This window comes from Sceloporus undulatus, chromosome 3 (assembly GCF_019175285.1).
Source record: "Sceloporus undulatus isolate JIND9_A2432 ecotype Alabama chromosome 3, SceUnd_v1.1, whole genome shotgun sequence".
NCBI classification, from domain to species: Eukaryota; Metazoa; Chordata; class Lepidosauria; order Squamata; family Phrynosomatidae; genus Sceloporus; species Sceloporus undulatus.
In genome coordinates, this window is record NC_056524.1 from 62,923,882 (window position 1) to 62,947,925 (window position 24,044).

The 24,044-nt window shown below is 39.2% G+C and overlaps 1 protein-coding gene across 1 annotated transcript in view; it reads right to left on the reverse strand.

Moving 5' to 3' along the window:
- Positions 1-3,115: 3,115 nt before the first annotated feature.
- Positions 3,116-24,044, reverse strand: part of ADAMTS5 (ADAM metallopeptidase with thrombospondin type 1 motif 5) — a 66,034-nt gene continuing 45,105 nt past the window's right edge. The window contains exons 3-8 of the mRNA XM_042459744.1: positions 23,158-23,325; positions 13,975-14,258; positions 12,374-12,557; positions 10,344-10,519; positions 9,900-10,075; positions 3,116-8,977 (exon numbers count right to left, since the gene is read on the reverse strand). Of these exons, the coding sequence (XP_042315678.1) occupies positions 8,401-8,977; positions 9,900-10,075; positions 10,344-10,519; positions 12,374-12,557; positions 13,975-14,258; positions 23,158-23,325 (1,565 nt within the window). The 3' untranslated portion in view covers positions 3,116-8,400. The remainder of the gene's footprint in view (positions 8,978-9,899; positions 10,076-10,343; positions 10,520-12,373; positions 12,558-13,974; positions 14,259-23,157; positions 23,326-24,044) is intronic.

The following is a 24,044-nucleotide window of genomic DNA, read 5'->3' on the forward strand; positions in this document are numbered from 1 at the left end:
GTCAAGCGACTGAGTTTTACAAAGGCAACAGCATTGCTCCGTCTTCTTTTGAAGTGAACAGGCAAAGCTTGTGCCTCTCCATTCTGGAATGTAAATGTCTGTCTTCTTGCTGTCTTCAAAATCTTGTCATAGCATAGCTTTCTATCATTCAAATTTTTCCCAACAGTGTAAAAGGCGACTTCATTTTACAATTGGCAGCACACTTGGTGTAATTTATATATTGCTCCACTGGAGCCAGTGTAATAAGCACAATATGTTATTTTTGAATTAGTATAAAATTAAAAGTGTTGATTTGCCAAACTGACTCTGAATTTGTTTCAATATGCTAATAATTTGATGATACACATTTAAGTACAAATTAAATTGTAAGCCAATTTTAAAAAATTAAAACAATTGTATTTGCTAATGCTAAAAATATTATTATGAAACTGGACAGATCTGTGGTCTTAGAATTAAAAATAAACTCATATGTAGAAGAAAAAGCTAATGAAACTTTTTTCAAAATGTTTGGATGGTGTGCATGGAAAAATATATATAAGTCTTGGTAGTTTAAAGTATGTAAATAAATTGCAATTTACACTGCTGAAGATTGTTTTCCTTTTAGATTTTTGATTCACTTTTTAAGGCTGCATTCTGATATACCCACTGACCTTGGAGTAAGCCTCATTGAATTTAGCAGATTTTTCTTCTGAGTAGACATGAACAGAATTTCACTGCAAGAACTGATTCCTCATTCTTATAGATTGCATTTATACCAAAACATGGCATTGGTAATGTGAAGGAAATTAATAGCCCTTTTTGTGTGTGCATAATGTTGCCAGCAAATGATTTGCACACACATTTCCACAGCAATATATAAGTGACCTGAACTGGCTATGCTTTTCTGTATTGTAGAGCTCAGTATGCTCCTCAGGAAGCCAGGTTCTTCAAGTCTGGCTGCTATGAAGTGGTGGTAATTTCCAGGTCTTCTGTTTATTCTTAAAAACAAATGATAAACACACCCACCTTCTTTCAACCATTTGTGTCTGGACCAACTGTTACCTTTTAAAAAATCATATGGATGATATTTCCAGCTGTTGAAAGTATGCCAAAAAGGAGGCATGGCATGTTTCCAAGCTGAGCCAAAATTGAAGTATTTTAGAATCTTTTATAGTCTGTGCTACTATTCTTGCATATTTCTGCACCAGGAAAGATATCTGTACCACAGAAGTTGCCATTTAACTGATAAGACTATGCCAAGATTAGTCCAAATTAAGTTGCACAGGAATTGCAGTATTTTGATTTATGATAGTGATGCCCTCCAGATGTTCTTGGACTGCAACTTCCATCCTACCTAGCATTGTTAATGATAAGAATTGATGAGTTCCAGTCCATCAACATCAGGAAGGACATGTTCTTCATTCTTCATTTAAAGGAAGCTCATTCCACAAATCTGTCACCTTAGCAGGTTATGATGCTTTTGAACCCTTTGTTCAGTAGCAGTTTCTCTGAATATCTGAGCCTGAATGTCATCCCTCATCAGTTCAAAGGCATTGTAGTTTTTAGTGAAGTCAAACTGTAAGCTAATACTTGTTTCTTTGGGAATGAGTTCTCCCTAATTTTCAAGTCACTTTAAAGAACTTTGCTAAGGAAGACATGGGAAACAGCTCCATTACATCTTCATTAAAATCTATGGAGACATCCATGCATGAGAAAAGACCTTCAATTCTGGTCTTAATAATGCAGGTATACCAGACACCCCTGGTATATCATACTATTTAAGCCACTTATTTTCAGTTATATGCTCAAAAACATCAAAATGTGAAGAACAATGGATGGTCCAACCTCAGAGTTATCATTAATGCCCCATCCAGGCCCCACTGAAATCAATGAACATGATTGTAATGTAGAGATATCCAATAAAAGGCAGGGTTATACAATAAAAACAAAAAATAACTAATATAAAATGGGACCGATTGTCTTGCATATGGTAATGCTGCTTTACTATGGGAGCAGTCACTGCCCATGGAAAAATCGCTTTTGCTGGTGGCTGGTGGCTCCAATATTTTACTCTGGGAATAGGGTTCATCCCTAATGACAGCACCTTTAAAGCTTCGACTAAACCACAAAGTGGATTCACCACTCCACTGACATCGGTGCCACCAGCCATGATGGATTTTTCGAGAGAATAACCAGTGCACACCACTTTTATAGTGGGTTGTTTGAGCTAATTAGTAGCCTGCCAAGAATTCTGTTTGTTCCTGGATGTGAGACAACCAACTTCATTATTGTAGTAGCATAAGTAAAATGAAGCCAGGAACTATATGCATTATTGCAAGGAAAGCCATCTCTGTTGAGGGACCCAATGTTGTTTAAACCAATTTGGTCAAACTAGTGACTGTCCCTATTTTCAAGGATGTCAGGGAGCTGGTAATATTGATGATCTGTTTCTCACTGAACCACATGGGACCTAACTCATACATGCTGCACTTCCAACATTAGGAGAATAAGGTGACATGGGAAGGCTCTTAGCAATACTGAGACTTTTTTGGATTTCACCAAATAAATACAATGAGAATAATGTATTTCAATATACAGTGGGCGCTTACCTTATGCGGGAGACCCATTCCAGACCCCCTGCATAAGGCAAAAAGCACATATGCTCAAGCCCCGTTAGATATAACGGGGCTTGTGCTTGTGGTGCATCCGTGTGTTGGCACTGCAGGCATGCATGCCATTCTCCCTTTTGCCGTGTGGCTTCAGCGTAAGCTGAAAGCCTCATATAGTGCGCCCGTGTATGGTGCGGGAGCACTGTAGTTTTCTTTTTTAAAGAGAGGTCATTGCTGAAAAATATGTCAGTGTCCTGCATATGTACGCATGTGCATTCTGTTCTTTATATATCTGACACACCCACACTACCATACACCCAAATATTTTTATTCATACTATTTATCATACTCACACCAACATGTACCACATTCACATACACACACATTCTATTTTTCAAAAAGCAAACAAAAATTTTATAAAAGCAACCAGTGCTGTGCGTTGATAAATTCACATAGTACTTTCCATTCAAATATAAAGGCATAAATTAAAAAAAGAAAAGAAAAGAAGAGGAAGGCAGACAAAGAAGTGGTAGCAAAACAATTTAAATATAGAAATTTTTTCACAATTGGTGTTTCACATTAAATAAGAATAAATAAATCCATTACATCATTCACATACCAATTTGTAAAAACAATAAATTATTTATTTTCAGTGCTATTTGCTTTTTTACTTTTGTGTGTAATTTTTAAAAAAATATTACTATTATTAATTTTATACTGGTGACCAGTTACCAATATCTTCTCCCAACTTCCCTTTCATGGAATAAACAGTTTCTATGGGATTTCAGCTGCATCTAGCTTTGTCAAAACATGTTTTTTTTAAAGGGAGTATCTTCAAACTACTATTACTTAATGTGTGTTATGTGTCTTCATGTTATTTCTCACTTATGGTGACTCTAAGGCAAAACTGTCATTGTTTTTTATTGGCAAGATTTGCCTTCCTTTGAGGCTGAGAGAGTGTAAGTTGACAAAGGTCACCTACTGAGTTTCCATGGCTGAATGGGGATTCAAATCCTGGTTTCCTGAGTTCAATTCAACACCCAAACCACTGCAACACAGAGGGTTGTTGAAGATTAAGGTTTATTTTCTAGGGTAATCTGGAAATTTATTGCCAATTCAGTAGTGAGGCTAGTTGGCATGGCTCTACCAAATGCAGAGCTGCTCAGAATCATGAAACTAGTTGGGATTTCAGTAGACATTCATGTTGCTAGGAGTTTTCAGAGAAAATAACTAGGCATTGAATAGATCCCAAGTGCTTGGAACAAACTAGTGCCAAACAGAGAAAGTATAAAGTGACATAATTGACACTAGTTTTTCATTTTAATGGACACACAAAGCAGTGTGGGAGATCTGGAGGTATAACAAAGAAGTAGTAACACAGCATGGTGTGGAAACAAATCAAATCAGATAAGACCTCTTTCAGTTGTTTTTGTTTTTTGCCAAAATTAACCATGATTACCACATGTCACATCCATCAGACTGCCATGCTACAACTAGGAAACTGAAGTTCACATTATTTTCATGCTTTTTAAAAATCAAAGTCTAACTTCCCCATGCCATATAAATTAGACCCCTGTGTCACCTCTTTGCTTGGTTTATTAACTTTAATCCTTTGAATTCTCCCTTTCTTGGACACAGATGGATTATGTTCAGTCCAAAGCTTCCTACTACTGCAGTAACAATGTATGAGAAACGTTATTCACTCATATTACATGATATATTTCTAGCACTTCCCAGATTATCTTTATGAAGAATTTAAGTAAATGGGGTGTGTGTGTGACCAAAAAAGAGAGCTAAACTTGAAGATGATGCTGAATAAAATGAAGTCTTAAATTATATTGGCGGAATAAATTATCAAGATTGGTACCAGCTTGAGATTTGTCTTCTGTGCTGCCACCTTTCAACCTCTACCTTCTTTGTCAGAGAGAAATTGCAGAGAAAGTGGGGAAAAGGGGCTACATCTTTCCTTAGCAGGGAGATTATTCTCCTTGAGGAAATTTTTCTTTTGATTTAATGGTATGAGAGAAGCTCAAAAATCTTAATCCAGGAAGCTTCAAAATCTGGAATGGGGCATGACTCAAAGAATGTTAATAAACTACTATTTTTCTGAACTCTACGATCACAGAAAGACTGTCAATGCAGATATCACAGATAGTACTGCAATATAGAAGAGAACTTTCTATATAAATTATCATCCATAGGTAAATCTCTCTTTCTCTGAATCAGGAATTGAAAACGTAAACATCAGCCCAGATCTTTGTGGGCTGAATAAGGCTAGAGGGTGGTTTTTCTGACCCTCAGTTCCCCACAGAGCATCTGGGCATATTTTAAAAAAACACATAAAGAAGAGATACCTTTAGGACCAGTTGTTTTTGCCTAGGGGAGATTACAGAGCCTAAACTTGGATTAAGACAGCTGGCGTTCTGGGGTCCCTTTATGCATATGTGCAGTTTCTCCCATTGGAGGACCTGATCTGGGGTACAGCAGATTGGGTTTGGTGGCACTACAGGGCAGACAGGAGCCTCCCTTTGGGTCAGAGCCAGCAATTTTCAGTTCTGTTGAAGGAGATAATCATGGATATCCTGCCTTTTCCACACCTGGGTGGCTATGGCCAGAACCCTAGTAAGTGACTCCAAAGCATCACTGCCTTTTCTCTCACCTGCATCTGAGAAAAAGCACTAGAGTAGACAGTAAATACTAAAGCCTTGGTGATTATTCCAGGGAGGGGGAGATCTACAGTTTCTGTTTCTCCAGAAGCATTCTCTCTTTAGCAACATCATACATGAAGAAGTGTATTGCATCTCCCTATCCACTTAGAAGCCTGGAGCATTTGCTCAAATTACTCCATTGATAATCCAATTTTGATCCCCCATCCCCATCTAAGGTCCGTAAACCAAAAATGAGTTCCAGTAGTGGACTGATGTTGACCATTTCTTTAAAAAAATCTGCATCTCTGGACTGGATGTGGTCCATAGTGGCTACTGATGTTGAGAAATTAGCCCTCAGCCCCACCACAGTTGACCACTCCTGATACAAATATGGATTACTCTTTAACCAAATTCAATGAATGTGCATTTCTATCTACATTCTGCCACACTTAATCATATATAATTGCACACAGTTAGAACAGCATTGGAGAAAAATGCTTAAAAATAAACACCAACTAGTTAGATCTCCATACTGGGGCTCCTAATAAAGGCACCTACATTGTTTAATTGGTGATAATCTGGAGATGTGAAAGAACAAGTGCCAGTCATTGCCGAGTGGCTTTTACAAAGTCAGAGAACTAGTTAAGAACAGAAGTGGAACTGTAAAGTGATAATTTTACTGCTGAGTTGCAGTGTTCACCCTACCTAACCATCCCCTTCTCTGGGTGTTACACAATGGTTCTCCTCACTCAAGTCAACCAGGCTTATATAAATGGAGTGGTTTAACACTGGAACTATTTTCTTCATATCTAGGTTATGCATAGGATGATGCATCCTGACCGCAATTTCAGATCATATCAGAACCTGGTTCTGGAGCCGAACATACATGTGCAAAGGTTTTAGATCAAAATTCTAATGAAAATTAAATTTGGATACTCTGGCTATAAGCCTGATCCCATTGAACAATAAAAATTATAACGGAAATTTACAAAGTTAGAATTGTCTATATTTATAACATTTATGGAAGGCACTGAGAACGGAGGTGCAATCTATTTTCATTTCTATTATATCCCCATATTTAATACTTTCATCCATAAAAGATAAACATGATCCAAAAGTTTTATTTTGCTAGACTTCAGATGAAGTATTTATGTTACTTTCTAAAATGGAAAATATTTGTCCATGATTGGAAAAAATATGCTCTGCTCTGAGGCAATATTTAATATTGGCTAGAGTGGTGACATCAAAATGTGACTTGAATTTCTTGTGGCTCTTTAGTGTCTACTCAGTCCTGTTTGTGGCTACTCAAAAGTAAATTCTCTTGATTCAAATAGTGATTTCTCCCAAGAAAGTGGGTATAGGGCTGCATTCTTCATCTATAAAAATATGTAATGTGTCCAAAAGTAAAATTCTCCTTTTGTTTTTTTAAAAATAAAACTAAGATATCCACAGCAACAACAAATAATCTGAATGGATTCCCCCAATGTTTGTAGGCATATGAGTTTTGAGGTGCAATTGAAAGAATGTCCCTTTCTATTCGAAGGGAGGACCTAATGTGCAAAAGACAGCACATCCTTCACAGAAATAATAAAGCAATTTGTACAGAGGAAACCTCTGTTCATATCTGATCATAAGTAGATCTCTGGATTGGGGAATCTAAGTGGTAAGGTATATCCCAAAATTAAAATAATTGTACAAAGTATTGCTATATGCAAGACACATGGTGTGTTTTTGAAATTCATCATAGCTTTTTCAGTAGATAACAAATTCATTACATGTTATATTTCTGGCAGCCACAGTGAAACTAACAGAAAAACAATTATGAACAAGTTTCAGAATATCTGAGTCAGAAGATGTCAGGCACAGACCTGACTCGGTGCCTTACAGAATTATCTTCTTCCTCACTATTGGAGACATGTATCCTGTGGCCCCAAGGATCTTATTCAGGCCTTGGCCTGGATTTTACCCCCCATTACCAGGAATCAAGTTAGATCTCTGGCAGCCTGTTCTGGATGGGGAGAAAGGGACATAGAGTGAAGGAAGCTGCCTGTTTGGACTGCCTGCTCTTTATACATAGTCCTCTGATGAATTTTCCTGAAGGAAAGCTGCCTCTGACAGTTTCCCATTCCTGTTGTACATGCTGCTTCCATATAGTGAATTCCTTCCCCCTTGTCTTCTTCTTTATTTGTCTCTGTTCTGTGCCAGGGGTGAGAATTACTCAGCTCTCCAGGTGTGATTGGACTGCAAGCCCCAGTAACCTTAACAAACACAACCAGTTGTGAAATATCCTGGCAGCTGGAGTCCATCATCAACTGGAAGGTCACACAGTTCTGACCCTAGCTCTACACAACTGGGTTGTGCCTTTTGAAATTTTCATTGTTCCTGTAGTATAAATTTTTAATCCAGAAAAAGTACCCCCCTCCCCTTTGTGTTTAAGAGGCATTCCAACAGCTGCTTTTATTACTGCAGAGGTGTGCCTATACGGACATTTTTCATTAGAAAGGCATTCAGATAGAACAAAACTTTGTTGTCAGGAAATTCCTAGAATGGAAATGTATTTCCTGTTGTCAAAAATGTATTTTTTTAAAGCAGCAAGCTCTTAATTCTCTAGCAAAATATCCACAGCCATCTGTTTTAAAAGGTAAAGCAGTCCAAAATGGCTGCAGACACACTTTGGTCAATCACTTGTGTCATACAGAGTAGCTGTCATTTTTTCACAAGAACAGCAAGTGATATAAAGTGACATACCAAAGTAAAAGTATTTACAAATAGTATAAAATAAGCTATTGTGGTATCATGGGTAAGTATGACAAGTTGTCTAAGGATGTACTGTGCTAGAGGTAGGTGAAAAAAGGGAGATGGTTCTGTAACCTTCAGATATCTCATGATCACCCATTCACTGGTTTATCCTCTTCTTAATTGCAGATACAAAGGGCCTTGTAACAACTAATGCTTAGTGCATTTGACATATTAGGATCACCTCACTAGAACCCAAAGCAGTGCATATCTTCATTTGGTCCAAATAGGCAGATTCTGCCCATAATTTCAGACGATATGAAAGTATCTTGAAGTGTTCATTTTTTGTCTGCACCCAGGTAGATCTTATGTCAATGTGTTGACTATGACTTAATGAGACTCCTTTTGAAGAAGCCTATAACCACAGGTTAACATTTTTTGAGCAAGCACTGCTTGAATGCTGAAGGTCTTTGAGACAGGGGACATCCTTTTGCTAATTTCTCATTCCCATCTTTACATTGGACAGTTCTTGTATGCCAGCCTGTATCACATGTTCGAGAACAAGAAAGCCATGGTCCAGTCACCCATTGGGGTTGTGTGAGAAGAGGTGCCAGTTTGTTGCTGCTGCTGCTGCTGTTGCTGGTGACAGAGTTTGTTATTTGGGTTTGTTTCTTTGGCACATAGAAACTATAACGGACATCCACTGGCTTTGTTGGATCAGTGGCAAGAATCTGTACTATAAGGATCTCCTTCGTGCCTGTATGTCCCATCGCATGCAGAGAATCATCTTTGTGACTCCAGCCACTGTAGTTCATGACAGTTCCATTGAGGTCAATGATGGTTTCTGAGGTTGAGATCATGTATTTCCCATTGACAAGGTACTCACCATTTCTTTTTTTCAGCGCCAAGTAAGCTGTGAACCTAGTCTGGTCTTTAGCTTTGAACTGTCGTATTTTGATGTGGGTTGCTCCTTCTGGTATTTTCACAATATCTGTGTAGCCCTTACTGAGACACAGAAAGATACATGTTAGTGAGGAATAAATGAGGGTCTGTTTTAAAGCTACTGAAGCTCATGGAAGTTTATGCCTTACTTGACTATGATCTGTGTCAAGCATGAAATGCATTTGCCACTTCTATTAGTCTCTGGGGAAGGTAACTTAATTTTTATCCCCCTGAAGCTAAGGGAAGCAGACCACTTTCTTCTGTATTTATTTGCAGTTGCTGGAATGTCACAATACTTTGTGACAGCAAAATATTATAAAAATGATATTTATTCATTTTGGTAAATAATAAAATGATAACTTGACATTAATGGAAAATATTATAAACCAGGCTTGAAAAAGAATTCTGGTGGTTAGTTATCACCTTTTTCAATCTCTGGAGTTGTTCTCTCTTGAATAAAATCTAGCTAGGAGAAAAATTGTGTTTCTCTGACCTCTTGACTTCCTGCTATTGAATATATTGAATCTATGTCTGTAATAGAATAATACTGTATGGAGACTGGAGAAATATGACAGCACAGGAGGGTAGCTGCTTGAACAGAGTAAGCTGTACCATTAGATCAGGGGTTTGTAATCTGTGGTCAATAGTCTTCTGCAAAAAGGTTTTTATATCTTTGCCTGCCAATGAAAAGGAAGCAGATAGGATGCAACCAAACTTTGCATGGAAAGGAATTCCACAGTCTGGGAGTAGCCATTAGTAAGGCCCAGTCTTGTGCTCTCCCAAATGCACTTGTAACAGTGGTGGGAGAGAGAGAGATAGCTCACCCCTGAAGATCTTAACATTGAGTCTGGCTTGTAAATTATTCTGTTTATAGTGAGTAAACAGCATCCAGCTATTCTGTTCATACAGCAGTCAACTATTTTGGTGGTAAAATAATGACTTTTATTTTATTTTATTACATTTTATTATAGTCTTGGTTTCTTACCTCTTTTTATTGAATGTTCCCATAATTTTAGTGCAGCTAGAGTTGTCTCCACCACAGATTCCACATTTATCATACTGGAGCTTTGAGCCTATAATGCCATCACATCCTGTTCTCACACATTTGCCACGGACACAGACTGAATTACTATATGGTCTACATTCTGTTCCATCAGTTACCTGTTAAATAAAGTTACTGTTGGTTAAAAAGTGGAGCTTGAGGATTTATTTCTGAGTTGTACAATGGCGACCATTCTTATATATGTTATAACCACTGAAAGTACAAATTTGGATAGTTTCATGAACTGAAAATCCATTAACCTGCATATTTAAAATGTAAACCCACAGTTCACCTTTCTCCCTGCATAGGTATAGTTTCTCTACAGCAGACTATAATTCATGAGATCTTTACGTCTGAAAGATAAGCAGTTATAGAAGCAACTTTTACCTTTTGAGAGAAAACTACATAGTAGCCAGTTCCTTTGGCTCGACAAGTGAGTTTGCAAACATCTCCCGGGAGCACTCCTGCATATTTGGGGACCCATTCTACAAATGTTTTGACACCTTTTGCATCTGATTGGTAGCCATTTCTTGCTTCACATTGTTCCTGCCGAAAAGCTTTAGCTGAAGAAAGATAATTGGTTCATTAATTTTTCTGAACATAAGGTTATTCTCTCATTGCCAATGCTAACATACATATTTTGTTGGTGTGTAACAAATTCCAGAGCTAGATGATCACCTGTCAAGAGACAGACAATGCAAGCTCTTTGGATTATATTCAATTCAGATATAAAAACCCCCTCACAAACAAGACTAATAATGTTCCACAGTATTCCCTTACAATGATCTACATGGAACATTTATGGTACTGTCAATAGCAACCTAGCCACATGTGGAACTTGCACACCATCTAAATAACTTACACAGGTATTACCAACTTCAAATCTGTCCAGCAGTTGTTTGGTGGACTGGAGGGAGTATGCACTCCACAGAGCAGAAAGTATTTTGGTTACGCTGATGTACTGTGTGTGTTTAGTGTAAGGGTTATAACAACAGTGGACAGTGATAGATTATGCTGGTGGGGCAGTGAATCTAACTCAGTTTTAATCTGAATTGTGAATAAGCTATCCAAGGTTCAGAGCCTATTTTTGGGCTACGGTTTAGCACCTCAAACAGTATTTTTAAATTTCAGACTACAACCTAGAACAGATTCACTGGGCCACTGATACTGAAGCTCACTGAATTAGAGTGCATATATATGAATAAGAAGAAGGCTCTGTGCTTGTGCATGTGCATGCACACACATACACACTCAAAAACACACTATTATTTATATAAAAATATATTATCTGAAAAATGTTTTACACAAAAAGCTTTTTGCATAATACCCAAACTTTTGCTCAAATGGATTTTTCACAAAATCACCCTGAAATAGAAAATAAATAAACAAATACATAAAATTGTAACACTACCTATAATCTCTCCTAGGAGAGAGAAAACCTTTCAGTTTATTATTTCTTGAATGTAAGATTGAAATCAGAAAAAAAATTACATCTATAGTCTTGAGGCAACCTTTTATTTGTATAGCTTTTCTTCTTCAGCCTGCCAGATAAAGTAACCATTTGTAAACTGTTCAGAAAAAAATGTGCTTACTCAAAAATCATTAAATGCTAAAAGATCCTAAACATCTTTATGGAGAGAGTAAAATCCCAAAAATGATGCTATGGAAGATTTCCCCTCAAAAAGCCCATCTAGTGCCTTTTGAGGCTAAGCTAAAATATTTCTGGTGACCCAAACAAATCTTGTTTTCTACTTTAATTACTGTATGTTAATCACAAAAATAATCATAAAAACAATGAAGGGCAGGGGGAAAAGATATGTTTTAAATAGATAAATAAATCACATTTTGTTTTTACTAGGTTCCCAAGAAGTATCAATGTCAGAGTTTGAAACAACAACAACAACAAGACTTGTCCACTGACAATGGGTTGAACAAAGACAATGGTTTCATGGCATTCTACACATAACACTAGTTAACACCCCAGCCTCATGAGGGCTCTCTGGTTTGGTTTATCACATCTCCTTTCTGGTTCCTTTCTGGCAAGAGGAAAGATATTGCCCACAGCGAATGTAAACAACCATATGAATAGTGGAGGGAATTATTGGAATGCAGTGTGAAGCTAGCTGGAAACTAGAAAGGAGATGTGATAAACTGGGCAAAGGAGTCCTCATGAGGCTGCGGTGTTAACTAGTGGCAAGATCCCTTTGTTTTCTTCACACTGCACTTGCATAATATAGGGGAACTCATTTTGTTGTTGCTGTTGTTAAAACATTTGAAAGCCAGAATAGAAGGACCTACCAGTAGTTCCAGCTGTATCTTCAGCCAACTCTAAGGGAAAGAGATGCTAATTTATACAGCATCTTGAAAAGGAAAACAATGTCTGATAATGTTATAATTTTTGATTTATGTATACGTACCATTGGCAGGGCAGGGCATAACATTACAGGAACGATAAATGGCACGCTTTCCAGTGCAATACCGACCATTATTTCTAGGTGCTGGGTTATTGCAGTGACGATAGGCAAACTGAACGCCACCACTACACGTACGGGAACACTGGCCCCATGGTCCCCAGGACCCCCAATTCCCATGGTTTGAAGCCTGAAATATGAATCATAATATGTTATGAAAGATAATACATCAAATGAAGAAAGCCATAGCAAAATTCACCAGCATTGTATCCCAGTTTTCTAGTTCTTCCTGTTTCTTTCTTGATGTCTGTCTAGTTGAAATCTGAAGTATTTCACTGGCTAAGCACTGACTTCCTTGGACCACCTACACTGAGATATCTTTGAGCTGAAGTTTTAGGAAGAATATACAGGTTGTTTCATTGATCTTGTAAAATGAGGTAGAATTATACCAATTATACCTCTAATGAAGCAGCACGTTGATGACCTCATGTGTATATCACATTCATGCTAGTTTTTGGTTCTTTTATAGATTCATTATTTTATTATGTTTTCAAATATTCTACTGTTTTTTACAGTAAATTTCCCTGATAAATTTATGTAAGTGCAGATTACATATTTAACGATAAACCAAAACAGAGTAGAGGTCAGACACCAGCACATCTAAGAATTTGGAAAAGTTAATTTAGGACTATAATTCTTAGTATCTGTCTTTCAGTGATTCTGAGCATGACAGGTTTTCCTCTGCCCTGCCAACCAAAACCAAACCAAAAAACCTTTCCATGTTCTTGGAAAATACTACAATATGTAACCAGTAAAAGATGTGTATGGTGGCAGTTAAAGATCTTGAAATAATTTCAATCTCTTGAAATAGTAACAGTATCCTGGGATGCATCCACACTGAAAAATCATTACCTTTAACTGCAATGTCTCTGTCTGTCAGAATCTTGAGATTTATAATTTGGTGAGGGACTTAGAATTATCTGCTACAGAATTTTATTACATGCTTACCCAAACCTACAGAATTAAAGCTTTTAGGAACAGAATTGTAAGTACTTCACCAAAGGCTCTTCCAGACATGACAAATATATCAGATGATTACTGGAACTGTTGTATTTATTGCTGTTGTTCTTGGCAGTGGCATCATAGGCAAGGTGCGGAGGGTACAGACTGCATCGGGTGACACCAAGAAGAGGGGTGACATCCTCCCCCATTCCAGCTGCTCTGGGATGCCTGGGGCTAAGAGGAGTGCATATGTGCCCTTGCAGGCTGTTCCATCTGGAGTTTCCTTTCCAGGGAAAAAGCCCAGGATAGAGCAGTCTGCAAGGGCAGATATGCACTCCTTCTGCTTCTCTGTCCTGGGCATTCTCCCTGGAAAGGACACCTGAGATGGAGAAGCTGGGAAGGCCGTGCATGTGTGCTCCTCCTCCTATAGCTCTTCCTCCTCCGGTCACAGGCTTTCTTTCTGGAAAAAGTAGCCCTCCTCTCAGCCCTATGGCACCTACGTATTAATAAAGCAGTATAGGGCAGTGAGAGAGAAGGAAGAGGACCCCCCCCCTTCCTGCCCCCTCTTTTTGGTTCATATGGTTTTAATGTATGTAGCAACATACCGAATAATATTTTTTCTTTGTTTTGTCAACACATTTTCCCTGAAGGCAAATCCTTCCTTTTCCACATGGTGTCCCCTCCACAGCAGGGAGTTTTTTGGTCAAACACACCATCTGACCTTGGCGAACAACCGCACACCACAGACGAGAGCACACGTCCATTCCAGGACACACTGTGTATTCAGACCCAAATGCCAGCTTGCATTGACGAATGGCATCATATGTTTGTCCTGGAAGTTCCTCAGGGCCCAAGATCTGCTTTCGTGGTTGATCCAGTAAACAGTTACCTAAAAGAACAACCCAGTTTATAATTTGCATCCTCTCTCTGATGCATGCCACATCCCCAAGCTTGCAAATTAGATAAAGAGAGCAAGATTTTGCTTCACAAATGTTCACTCTACAGTTGCATTTTGTTATGATGCTCAGGAGGTGCATCTACACTGGAGAAATAATGCAGTTTTACATCACTTTGGCTTGAAACAGACAGGCAGGAAAGAATGGCTTCCAACCACTCTGGGGGCATGGTGTTTAGACAATACACATCTTTAGAGTGGCTGGAAGCCATGCAAAAAGTATGCTTGGCCAGAAAAAGCTGGCTGGCAAAAGAGTGAAGAAAGTCTGCTCTTTGCCAGCAGCTTCTTTGGAACCGTGGTGGCAGCCTGGATAAGGACCAGGCCGGTGTGGTCGCTGTGGTCCCAGGCTGATTGGAGCAGGAGCAGCCTCTGGCCATTCCTTTTGCCCCATCTGCATGACCCCTTTAAGTGAAATCCTGGGATTTGAGGTTTAAAAGGTGTTCAACCATCTCTGTCAAAGAGTGCTGGTGGTTCTGAAAACTAGAAATCCCAGGATTATGTACAATGGAGCCATGACAGTTAAAGTCGTGTCGAACTGTATTGTTTCTACTGTGTAGATGTGCCCTAAAATACTGTGTAACTTATAGTTACACAGTTTTTGCTTTTACAATATACTTTACCTTACAGGCTGCTCCTCATTTTGGGTTGGTCCCAGTGGAGAAAGTAAAACTGTACATTACAGCCACAGTAGATGTTTTTGCCCTACTATCTGCATAATGAGTGTTCTGATTTATAGCATCACCTTCAAAGAAGGACATGGAACTAACTCTAACTTTTTCCATGTACCTGAAGACACTCTGTGAGTAGGGTCTTCCATAACTATCAAAGGAACCTAGAACCATTTCCAAATAAGCAAAGCTGTCATTTGAACATCTTGAGGCAGACCACTTTTGAAAAGGTAAACTGTATTAACAAGAGCCAGAGAAAGCATGGCATAGAGCTATAGCCAACAGAATCATTTTAGAACGGAGTTGGGGGTAAAAGGAATTTTAAATCAAAACAAAACAGAATCAGCAGCAGAAAGGCAACAGAATTGGCAACTGTTCATTGGGCACATCTGGATAGCAAGGAAAGCCACAAGACCAAAGAGCAAACAATTGTGTCTTTTAGAGATGTGAAAGAACATGACATGAAGCAGAATATTGCTATCTGTGATGTCAAGCACTGACCTAGTGCCCCCCTTTTTTGAACAAAAAAGCCAAAGTACTCATAGATTTACGTTGAGAATTTAATTCCAGGCGACTGAGATGCTAATCTGTGAAGGCCTGTCAGAAGAGATCCATCTTGACCACCTTTTTAAAGCTCTCAAGATTGGTAGTATGGCAGTCTCCTCTGGCAGGCCATTCCATAGCTTGGGAGCAGCAAAAGAGAAAATTCTCTGGATAACTGCAGCCAGCTTAGTTTTTTTCTGGATGCAGTAGATTTTCCCCAGAAGACCTAAATGTGTGGGGCGGATTGTATGGAAGAAGGCAGTCCTGTAGATAAGCTGGGCCCAAGCCATGAAGGGCTATAATAATAATAATAATAATAATAATAATAATAATAATAATAATAATTTTATTTCTATCCCGCTTTTTGCCAGGCAGTCAAAGCGGCATACAACAGGTTAAAATACATCCATATATACATAATGCTCCCCCTTAAAACAAGATTAAACAATGTAAGATTAAAAACTACATATTAAAACTGACTAAGCTAAATAAAAATCATCATGGGCAGAGTTCACTGGATGGGAAGTCTTATTTGTGGCTGAGCATTTTATTCCGGTAAGGCTTGCCGGAAGAGATCCGTCTTAATGGCCTTTTTAAAGCTTTCTAGATTGGTAATTTGATGGATCTCGTCCAGCAGGCCATTCCATAAATTGGGAGCGGCTGCAGAGAATGTCCTCTGGGAGGTTGCCGTCAACCTGGTCTTTAAGGGCTGTAATAAATTCCTCCCAGAGGACCAGAGTGTACGGGGTGGATTATATGGAAGCAGGCGTTCCCTTAGGTAGATTGGACCTATCTAGATAGGTTGGGCCCAAGCCATGTAGGGCTTAAAGGTAATTACCTTGTTTAAAGGTAATGACCAACACCTTGTTCTGTGTTTGGAAACTAATGGGGAGCCAATGAAGGGACTTTAAAATTGGTGTTATTTGGTCACACCTGGAACTCCTGGTGACCAGTCTGGCTGCCATGTTTTGGACTAGTTGAAGTTTCCGAACACACATTGGCAGTCATAACACTGTGATGATGCCATCCAACCCAATCTCTAACACAACACTTACATACAAGTTGGCAGAATATTGCAATAGCAAACTTAAATTGTCAGTTAGGCCCCAAATGAAGAGAAATTAAGCAGAGAACGCTTCATGGTGAAAATGACATCCTGAGTATCCCCCAGTTAACAATAATTTCAATAGAAAAGTGGAGAGGAAGTGAATCATAGCTTATAACCAGGCTACAGGATAACCAACAGTGCATATAATATAAATCTTTCTGGGGCAGAACTATTCTATTAAGGTCATCTATACTTCGGTCACATTATGTTTCCTACAATATCTATGAAAAAGGCCTACAATATCTATGTACATCACCTAAAACACCAGTTTCTTCAGAATCTTTGTTTCTACTTGTACACAAATGCTTGCATATTTCATTGATTAATTGACAGAAGTTCACAAATTGACTGAAATTTCATTTACTGGCTGATAGTCCTAACAGCAAAAGAACAAAAACTTGATAACCAGGAGCCCTGGTGGCACAGTGGTTAAATGCCTGTACTGCAGCCACTCACTCAAAACCATAAGGTTGCAAGTTCAATACCAGCAAAAGGGTTCAAGTTTGACTCAGGTTTGCATCCTTCTGAGGTCGCTAAAAAGAGTACTCAGATTGTTGGGAGACATTAGCTTACAGTTTTAAACTGCTTAGACAGTTCAGTATGATAACAACAAAAGTAAGTGACAGTACTTGTTACATGTCTCATTCTGATTGAGAAAGTGAGTATGGAGTAACATTGGCAATTGTGTCAGGAATCATCGATATGTTTCTGAATAGGCATAGAGGAGGGCAGTAATTTATGTCTGTGTTTCCAACTGAAGATGTCTTTCAAAAATATTGGGACCTCTGATAAAAAACTAAAGTCTCAAGTCTCTGCCCTCTAAAGAATTTCTTATGTCAGAAAAAAGTCAGCAACAAAGGCACATAAGCTGAGCATACCAGCATACCTGCATACACACAGGAAACATCTGGCAAGGGGGAAAAAAAAGAGACACTTCAGTTTTACATAGTTTTACACCTCCTAACTGTAACTTTCAGTGGGTTAGAGAAGGTGCTAAATATTGCCATCTGTGCGTACTGTGCCAAACCTGACAAGCTCAGCAATCTGTTTGATTGGGTGCTTGATCTTCCTCATGCCAGCTGCACAACCCTTCCTGGAACATGGGGCACATGTGACTTCTTTAAAAAAATATTCATTTCTCTGGGAAAGTCTTTGCTGCTCCTGTTCCAGACAAAGGTATTACGTGGTATACCTCAGCTAAGGATATTTTATTTGTTGTGTAATGAACTTGTAATATTGTGAGAAATATCCAGAAAAACCACTGCTTTTATGCTAATCTGTCATAGTTGTTCAATAAAAATACTTGATTTAGAAGCCCAGATGAAGTATTATGCCTAGCCACAGAACTGGTGTTACTCAGTTACCTACCAATTTCTCCATGCTACAACCTTTTAAGGAGAGTTAAAGGTCTATTCCTTCTCTGTAAGTAAACTGCACATTTAGGTTCTATTGTGCCCCCTTATAGCTTTACAAGAAAAGGTGGCAGTGTGCCTTGTTTTTCAAAGACACCTGGACACAAAATATGAACATCATTTCTTGAATAGCCTCTGTTTCTGTGATTACATCATTCTAGCACTGCTTTTGTTTGTATATTGAAATGTTAAGACTGAAAATGGGATAGATTGCATCATTGGTGGGGGAATGCAGGGGAAAGCAGCTGCAGCACACACATACCTGTACTGTTACATTGTGGATACAGTAGTGCTGCTCAGGTTTCTAGCCATTCAATTCCACCTACCACCATCATTTCCAATCCTTACCCTCAGATATATTTTTAAAACCCACTGAGGGTGCCTGAGCTTCAAATGAGAGAACTAGATCGAGAAAACCTCGAAACTATGCACCTGCTCTTCAAAGGGAGTGCATTCATAGCTAGGAAAGAGTGAAACCCACCTTTAGAACTTGAGAACCACTTGCTCAGGTCCTCCAGCTTCTCAGGATTTAGCCTCCATTTACTAGCTCGCATATAATTGATGGCTGAGAGCTAACATAGGGGCTAGACAGACGGGCAGCTAAAAGCCACCCATCTTTGCCCCTGGTTAGTTCTGCAGCAGCCTCATGGCACAGCACTGATGCGCTCCCTAAAAAGAAGCTGCTCTGACAGCTTCTTTTTAGGGGCATCATCATGCGAGCCCAGTGTAAGCAAGTAAGATGTTTTGAGTAGTGATATAAAATGTTGCTGAGAAGTCAAATGGCATCAAGAGATATCAAGAAAGATAACCTGCTTGTCTCTCTCTCTCAATGCAAGTCATAAACTAGTTCCATAGTACTCTGGCTTTCTCCTCTGTGCCAATATTTTTGATGTTTTCCCTTTCACTAAGACACTTTGGCCTAAATAGGCCTAAAAAGCTATACCCTATGAAAGCATTAAAAGAACCCGTGTATGTACTCACATTTGTGAGTGAGTAAAGGATAAAGTGTGAAGGAGGTGTGGGGGCATATGTCTAGCACCCAGCCCAATGTCCACATATGCTGTGGCCCTGCTGGTTCTATTCCTAACCTTCCCATATCAAGCCAGAAAGTCTAAAGGGAGATTGTATGTAAGGGGCTCTACAGATGGGCAGCATCCAGCCACCCCTTCCTGCCTCGGGTTGGTGCCGCAGCAGCTGCACACTGCGGCACCGACCTGCTCCCTAAAAGAAGCTCGCATACCATGGTGATACCCCTTCCGGCCAGCACTGTTTGGGCACTGTGCACCATAGATGTCATCATGGCGTGCACTGTGTGGATGGGCATGTGCCAAAATGGTGGCAGTGTACTTGCAGGGTTTATATGTGGAAGATTACATATGCCTACATGTGACATGTACATTTGGTGATAATATTCTCAAAAACAGTGGATTAAAAAACACCACCACTAGACACAGACATAGCCCAATTCAAAGTAAAGAAGTACAGCAAACACTGGGGGCTGCTAAAGTCCTTTCCTTTACTCTACAAGATCTTTGCCATATATTAACATTTTAAAAATCCAAGCAATTTATTCATCAAAATTTGGTTGTTTTCCATCTTTTCTAGGCATGTACATGTCTGGGCAATTCATATGGAGTGCAAAATGTACAACCCCACACTAGATTTCTGTTGAGTAAAGATTAAACTAGAGACCTGACTTCTTTTTTCCAAAAACATCTTGTCCTAACACTTGGACAAACACATTTAAAAACTATGCACAAGTTTTCTTACTGCTTTTCAGTTCCAATTAATGAGTTAAAATTGTATTTTTGGTAGCTCAGCAAGCAACCCTCAAGGTTACTCACCACATTGTTTATTCTAACAATAAATAGAAAAATAAATAGCTATTTTGCAATTTGGCATTTGCTACACCAGCAAACGGAGAAATGCTCAAGTTGGTCTATGTCAAGACTGGAGGAGCTGCCCAGAAGACAGTTAGTGGCCACAAGTAATCATAAAGGCTGTGTTTGATAAACACTCTAGTAACTGCAAATAGAACTGCTCAAGATTATAGTCTATTGAGCTACTTCAAGAACAGATGGGGAAGATTGCTTCTTGCTAGAGACATTTCAGCCCTTAGTATCCACTGGAGTTGGTTTCATGATTTTTCATGGGTACCAAAATCTGTGGATGCTCAAGTCCCATTGTATACAATGGGGTATATTATATAATATGTCATTGTATATTATATATAATGGTGTCTCTTATATAAAATGGCAAAGTCAAAGATTGCTTTTTCGATTCTTTAAAAACAATATTTTCAAGCCATGGCATGGGTGATTTAATCTGTGGATGCAGAATCCATTGATACAGAGGGCTGACTGGATTACCCAAGCAAGCAATTTTGTTAGCTGCACTGTATGGCATACCAATACCGTTTTTCATATTATAGGCATTATATAGGAGGATAATTAAACCCTTTGAATTAAACTGAAGAGGTGGTTGCTACTTCCATGATCAGTCCTTTATGATCCATTGCTGGGTAGGCAGTTCAAGATAAGTGGTCTCAGCTACTGCTTCTAATTTCTGTCCAGGCAACATGTTGCTTCTTACACAAAAGCCAGGAAAAGCATCTGAGGGGTGGGGAATACAGACCGGTACTTTGTACCAGCTTGTGAGTGGAGTCATGGTGTAACATCTGCATGCTGGATGCTGTGACTCCTTCCTCATCATGTCATGATGCCGCACACCCTTCTACATGGTGCACGGCATCATGGCGTGACTCATGCTCAGTATCCAAATGGCACAGCATGGAAGGGGCGTCATCATGCTGCCCCATTTCAACTATGACGCCCCTTCCAGGGAGTTAAAAAGAAGCCCCTTTTTGGGGCTTCTTTTTGCTCCTTGTGGAGGCCGTGGCATGTGGTTGCCATGGCCCCAATCCAGAGGAAAAAGAGGTGGGGTTCAGCCACTGGTATGTGTAGGACCTACACCACCCTTCAAGCATAAAGTCACCAATAGGATTCTTGTCTAAACGGACGCCTTTTGGAAGTTCAAAAATAACAACAAATAATTTAGAGGCAGGACTAGAACTCAAGAATCCAACTCTACAAAGCACCATTAATCACAAATACCTAACAGCAAATAGAAGAAATATGTGATAGGGCCTTCATAATCTTCCAGAAGCCAACCCACATTTCCTCATCCTCCCAAGCCTCATGCTGTGTCTGTGCACCAAATAAGTGTCCTTTGACTCAGTTTCCTATCACCAAAATGACCAACCTAGGCCCAAGACAGATGGGCCAAAAGGGAAATGGCAGTGCTGCTACTAGGGTTAGGGACCGTGCACTAATGGCATGGTCCCTAACCCTAGCATGGCATGATGCTGGCCTGATGGTGGCATCCCATCCACATAGGCACTGCCATCTTGATGTAAGCGACATGCAGCATATTCATGTTGCTGTGCGGCACTTACATCATGAGTGTGCTATTGGCGCACTCGTGAAGTGTGCCGGGCGCTGTAAAAAGAACCCGGGTTTTCTGAGTTCTTTTTACTCTGGAGGGACGCTGCACAGTTTGGCTGCTGCAGCGTCCCTCTGGAGGGAATCAGGCTGCCGCCAGCCCAAACTTAAGTGAGAGGTTTGTACCGGGCCTTAGTTAGAATAACTGAACTGTGGTGTTCAAGTCCCTACTAAAGCAACATAGATATAGTACGGGAAAAGATAACCATAGCTGCTCAATAATTGCCTAATGGAAAAGCAGAGTTCAAGGTAATTATCTCTACAGGATAATCCGATTTCATACAATACTGAAAACATCCCACACAATGTTGCCTTTTACCAGTTCAGCATGCATACAATATGTTTTTCACCCATAAGTATTTCAGTTGCCATAACAACTGGATCTATTTGTTAAGTTAGGTCATTTTTATCTCAGCATTGTGGAATTTGAAATGGTTGTTTAAGACCTGCTGGTGCTTTAGGAGCACAGTGAAAAATTTCAAGAGCATTTTGTTTTTGTTCAGAAGAAGTCAATGTAGATTATTGAAATACTAATACTAATAAAATAATTTAAATTATATATGTCTGAAGCCATCTGTTCACTCTAGGCTAGATATTCTGGGTTAAAATCTCCACTTCAGCAACTAGTGTGCCAGCTGGCCTTGGTCAAGTTATTCAGCTCACTTTCAGTTCTTCATTCATCAATTGGTGACAACAGGCCAAGATCCAACAAAGGAGTTGTGTGGTGTTGTAAGTTTATGCAAGTTTAGCTATGATATGTACATGGAACACTACCTATAAAACTGGATCACACCATTGTGCAGTCAGTCATGCAACACACATCATGCCATGTTCACACTCACAATGTGCAATGGTCATCAGAACCTTGGTCAAATAGCACTAGGGACCCATTTTTGCAACACTTTAACAATGTGCAACTACTTATGTAATGTTCATGCTGGAAAAATTCCACTTGTGCTGTCATAATCAGGATACAGTCCTTGTGTAACAACTAAAAAGTGAAACTGCTGGAGTAAAGATAATGCTGATATGTCACTAACAGGATTCTAACAGAAGTGAACTAATTGGATTTTGTTTGTAAAGCACCCTTATTACTTATTCATAATCTGTCACTGCTTCGATTATTATCTATTTACTTTTTCTAAGGGGCTTGTAGGTTCATCTCTTATTTACAGCATTGGTTCTAGAAATTAACACTGTTGAACTGTTGGGTAGTATTTAGTGCCATAGGGTACTATTCTGTCCTCAGCATTGCTTAATGTCTGTATCAGGGGTTAGTATGATGTGTTTCCAGATCCTCCCTCACAGACTCTCTCCTCCAGCACAAACCTGATTCATGCTGTTTGACTTATTCCTGAGTAGATAGCAGCCACAGAATATGAAGGGCATAACAGTACTGCATTTAGCACACTGTGAGCCAGAAACAAGGTGGTTCCCATAACTATCAAAGCAATATAAAGAATAAAGCAAAGTAACATCAGGTTTGATTAGAATAACAAACAGCAGTTTTCTATTTAAAAATAAAGCATTAAAATTGTTTTTAAAGCATCTAGAAATGCAAAAATTTGGCAAGAGATTTAGTGCTAAGATCTCCATACATACCATGGCCATCATCCAGAAATTCTGTTATTGTTGCTGAAGTGCATTTGGACCATGGTTTGGAAGCATCAATGCTTGTTAAGATGGAAGACATAAGTCTCTTGTCTTCCATGGAACCAAAATTCTCTTCACAAAATTTGGAATCATCATGGGAAAGTCCAAGGAGATGTCCTAGAAGAAGGAAATAGTAAAGGATAACATTTTAGTGCTTAAAACATATATTCAAAGACTGAGAGCTTAAAAGACTGATGATAAATGCCAGTGTGGGAACAGAGTGAGGGTGTGCACGCCACATGCCCTCACTCCACCTCCATGCTGGCATGACGCCATGCACCCAACCACATGGTGGAAGGTGTCATGCCGCATCTTTGAAGAGCTGTGGTGGTGGTGGCAGCTAGTGTGCCCTTTCTGGGAAGCAAAAAGGAGCCACTTTTTGCAGCTTCTTTTTGTGCCACGGAACTGCTGGTTTGGAGGATTGGCATACGGTTGCTGTGTCCCCAAACCAGTGCTTCCAGGGGCAGTGCAGAGCTGCCTCTTAGGGGTGGTCTGAGTTAGATTTGAAAATGAAAATATATCCCCACCTATTTAGATTGTTTTATTTATTTAGATAGTTATTTCCAAACGTTGTCCCAGTTAGGGACTCAAGGTGGCTTACAACAGTTAAAATAAACATAATTCAAACTTAATGGCATACAACATTTAAAAAGCCATTAAAACATAACAAAATCAAAACCAGCGAAAAGAAAGTAAAGTAACAATAAAATAAAATTAAAAAATCCAGCACATCATACAAGGTCTGTTTCCCCTGAAAAATCTGTCATCAGCTAATGTAAACCCAACATTTTTCCCTGGATCCAGAGATTTATACCAGCTATTACAGAGTCATAACT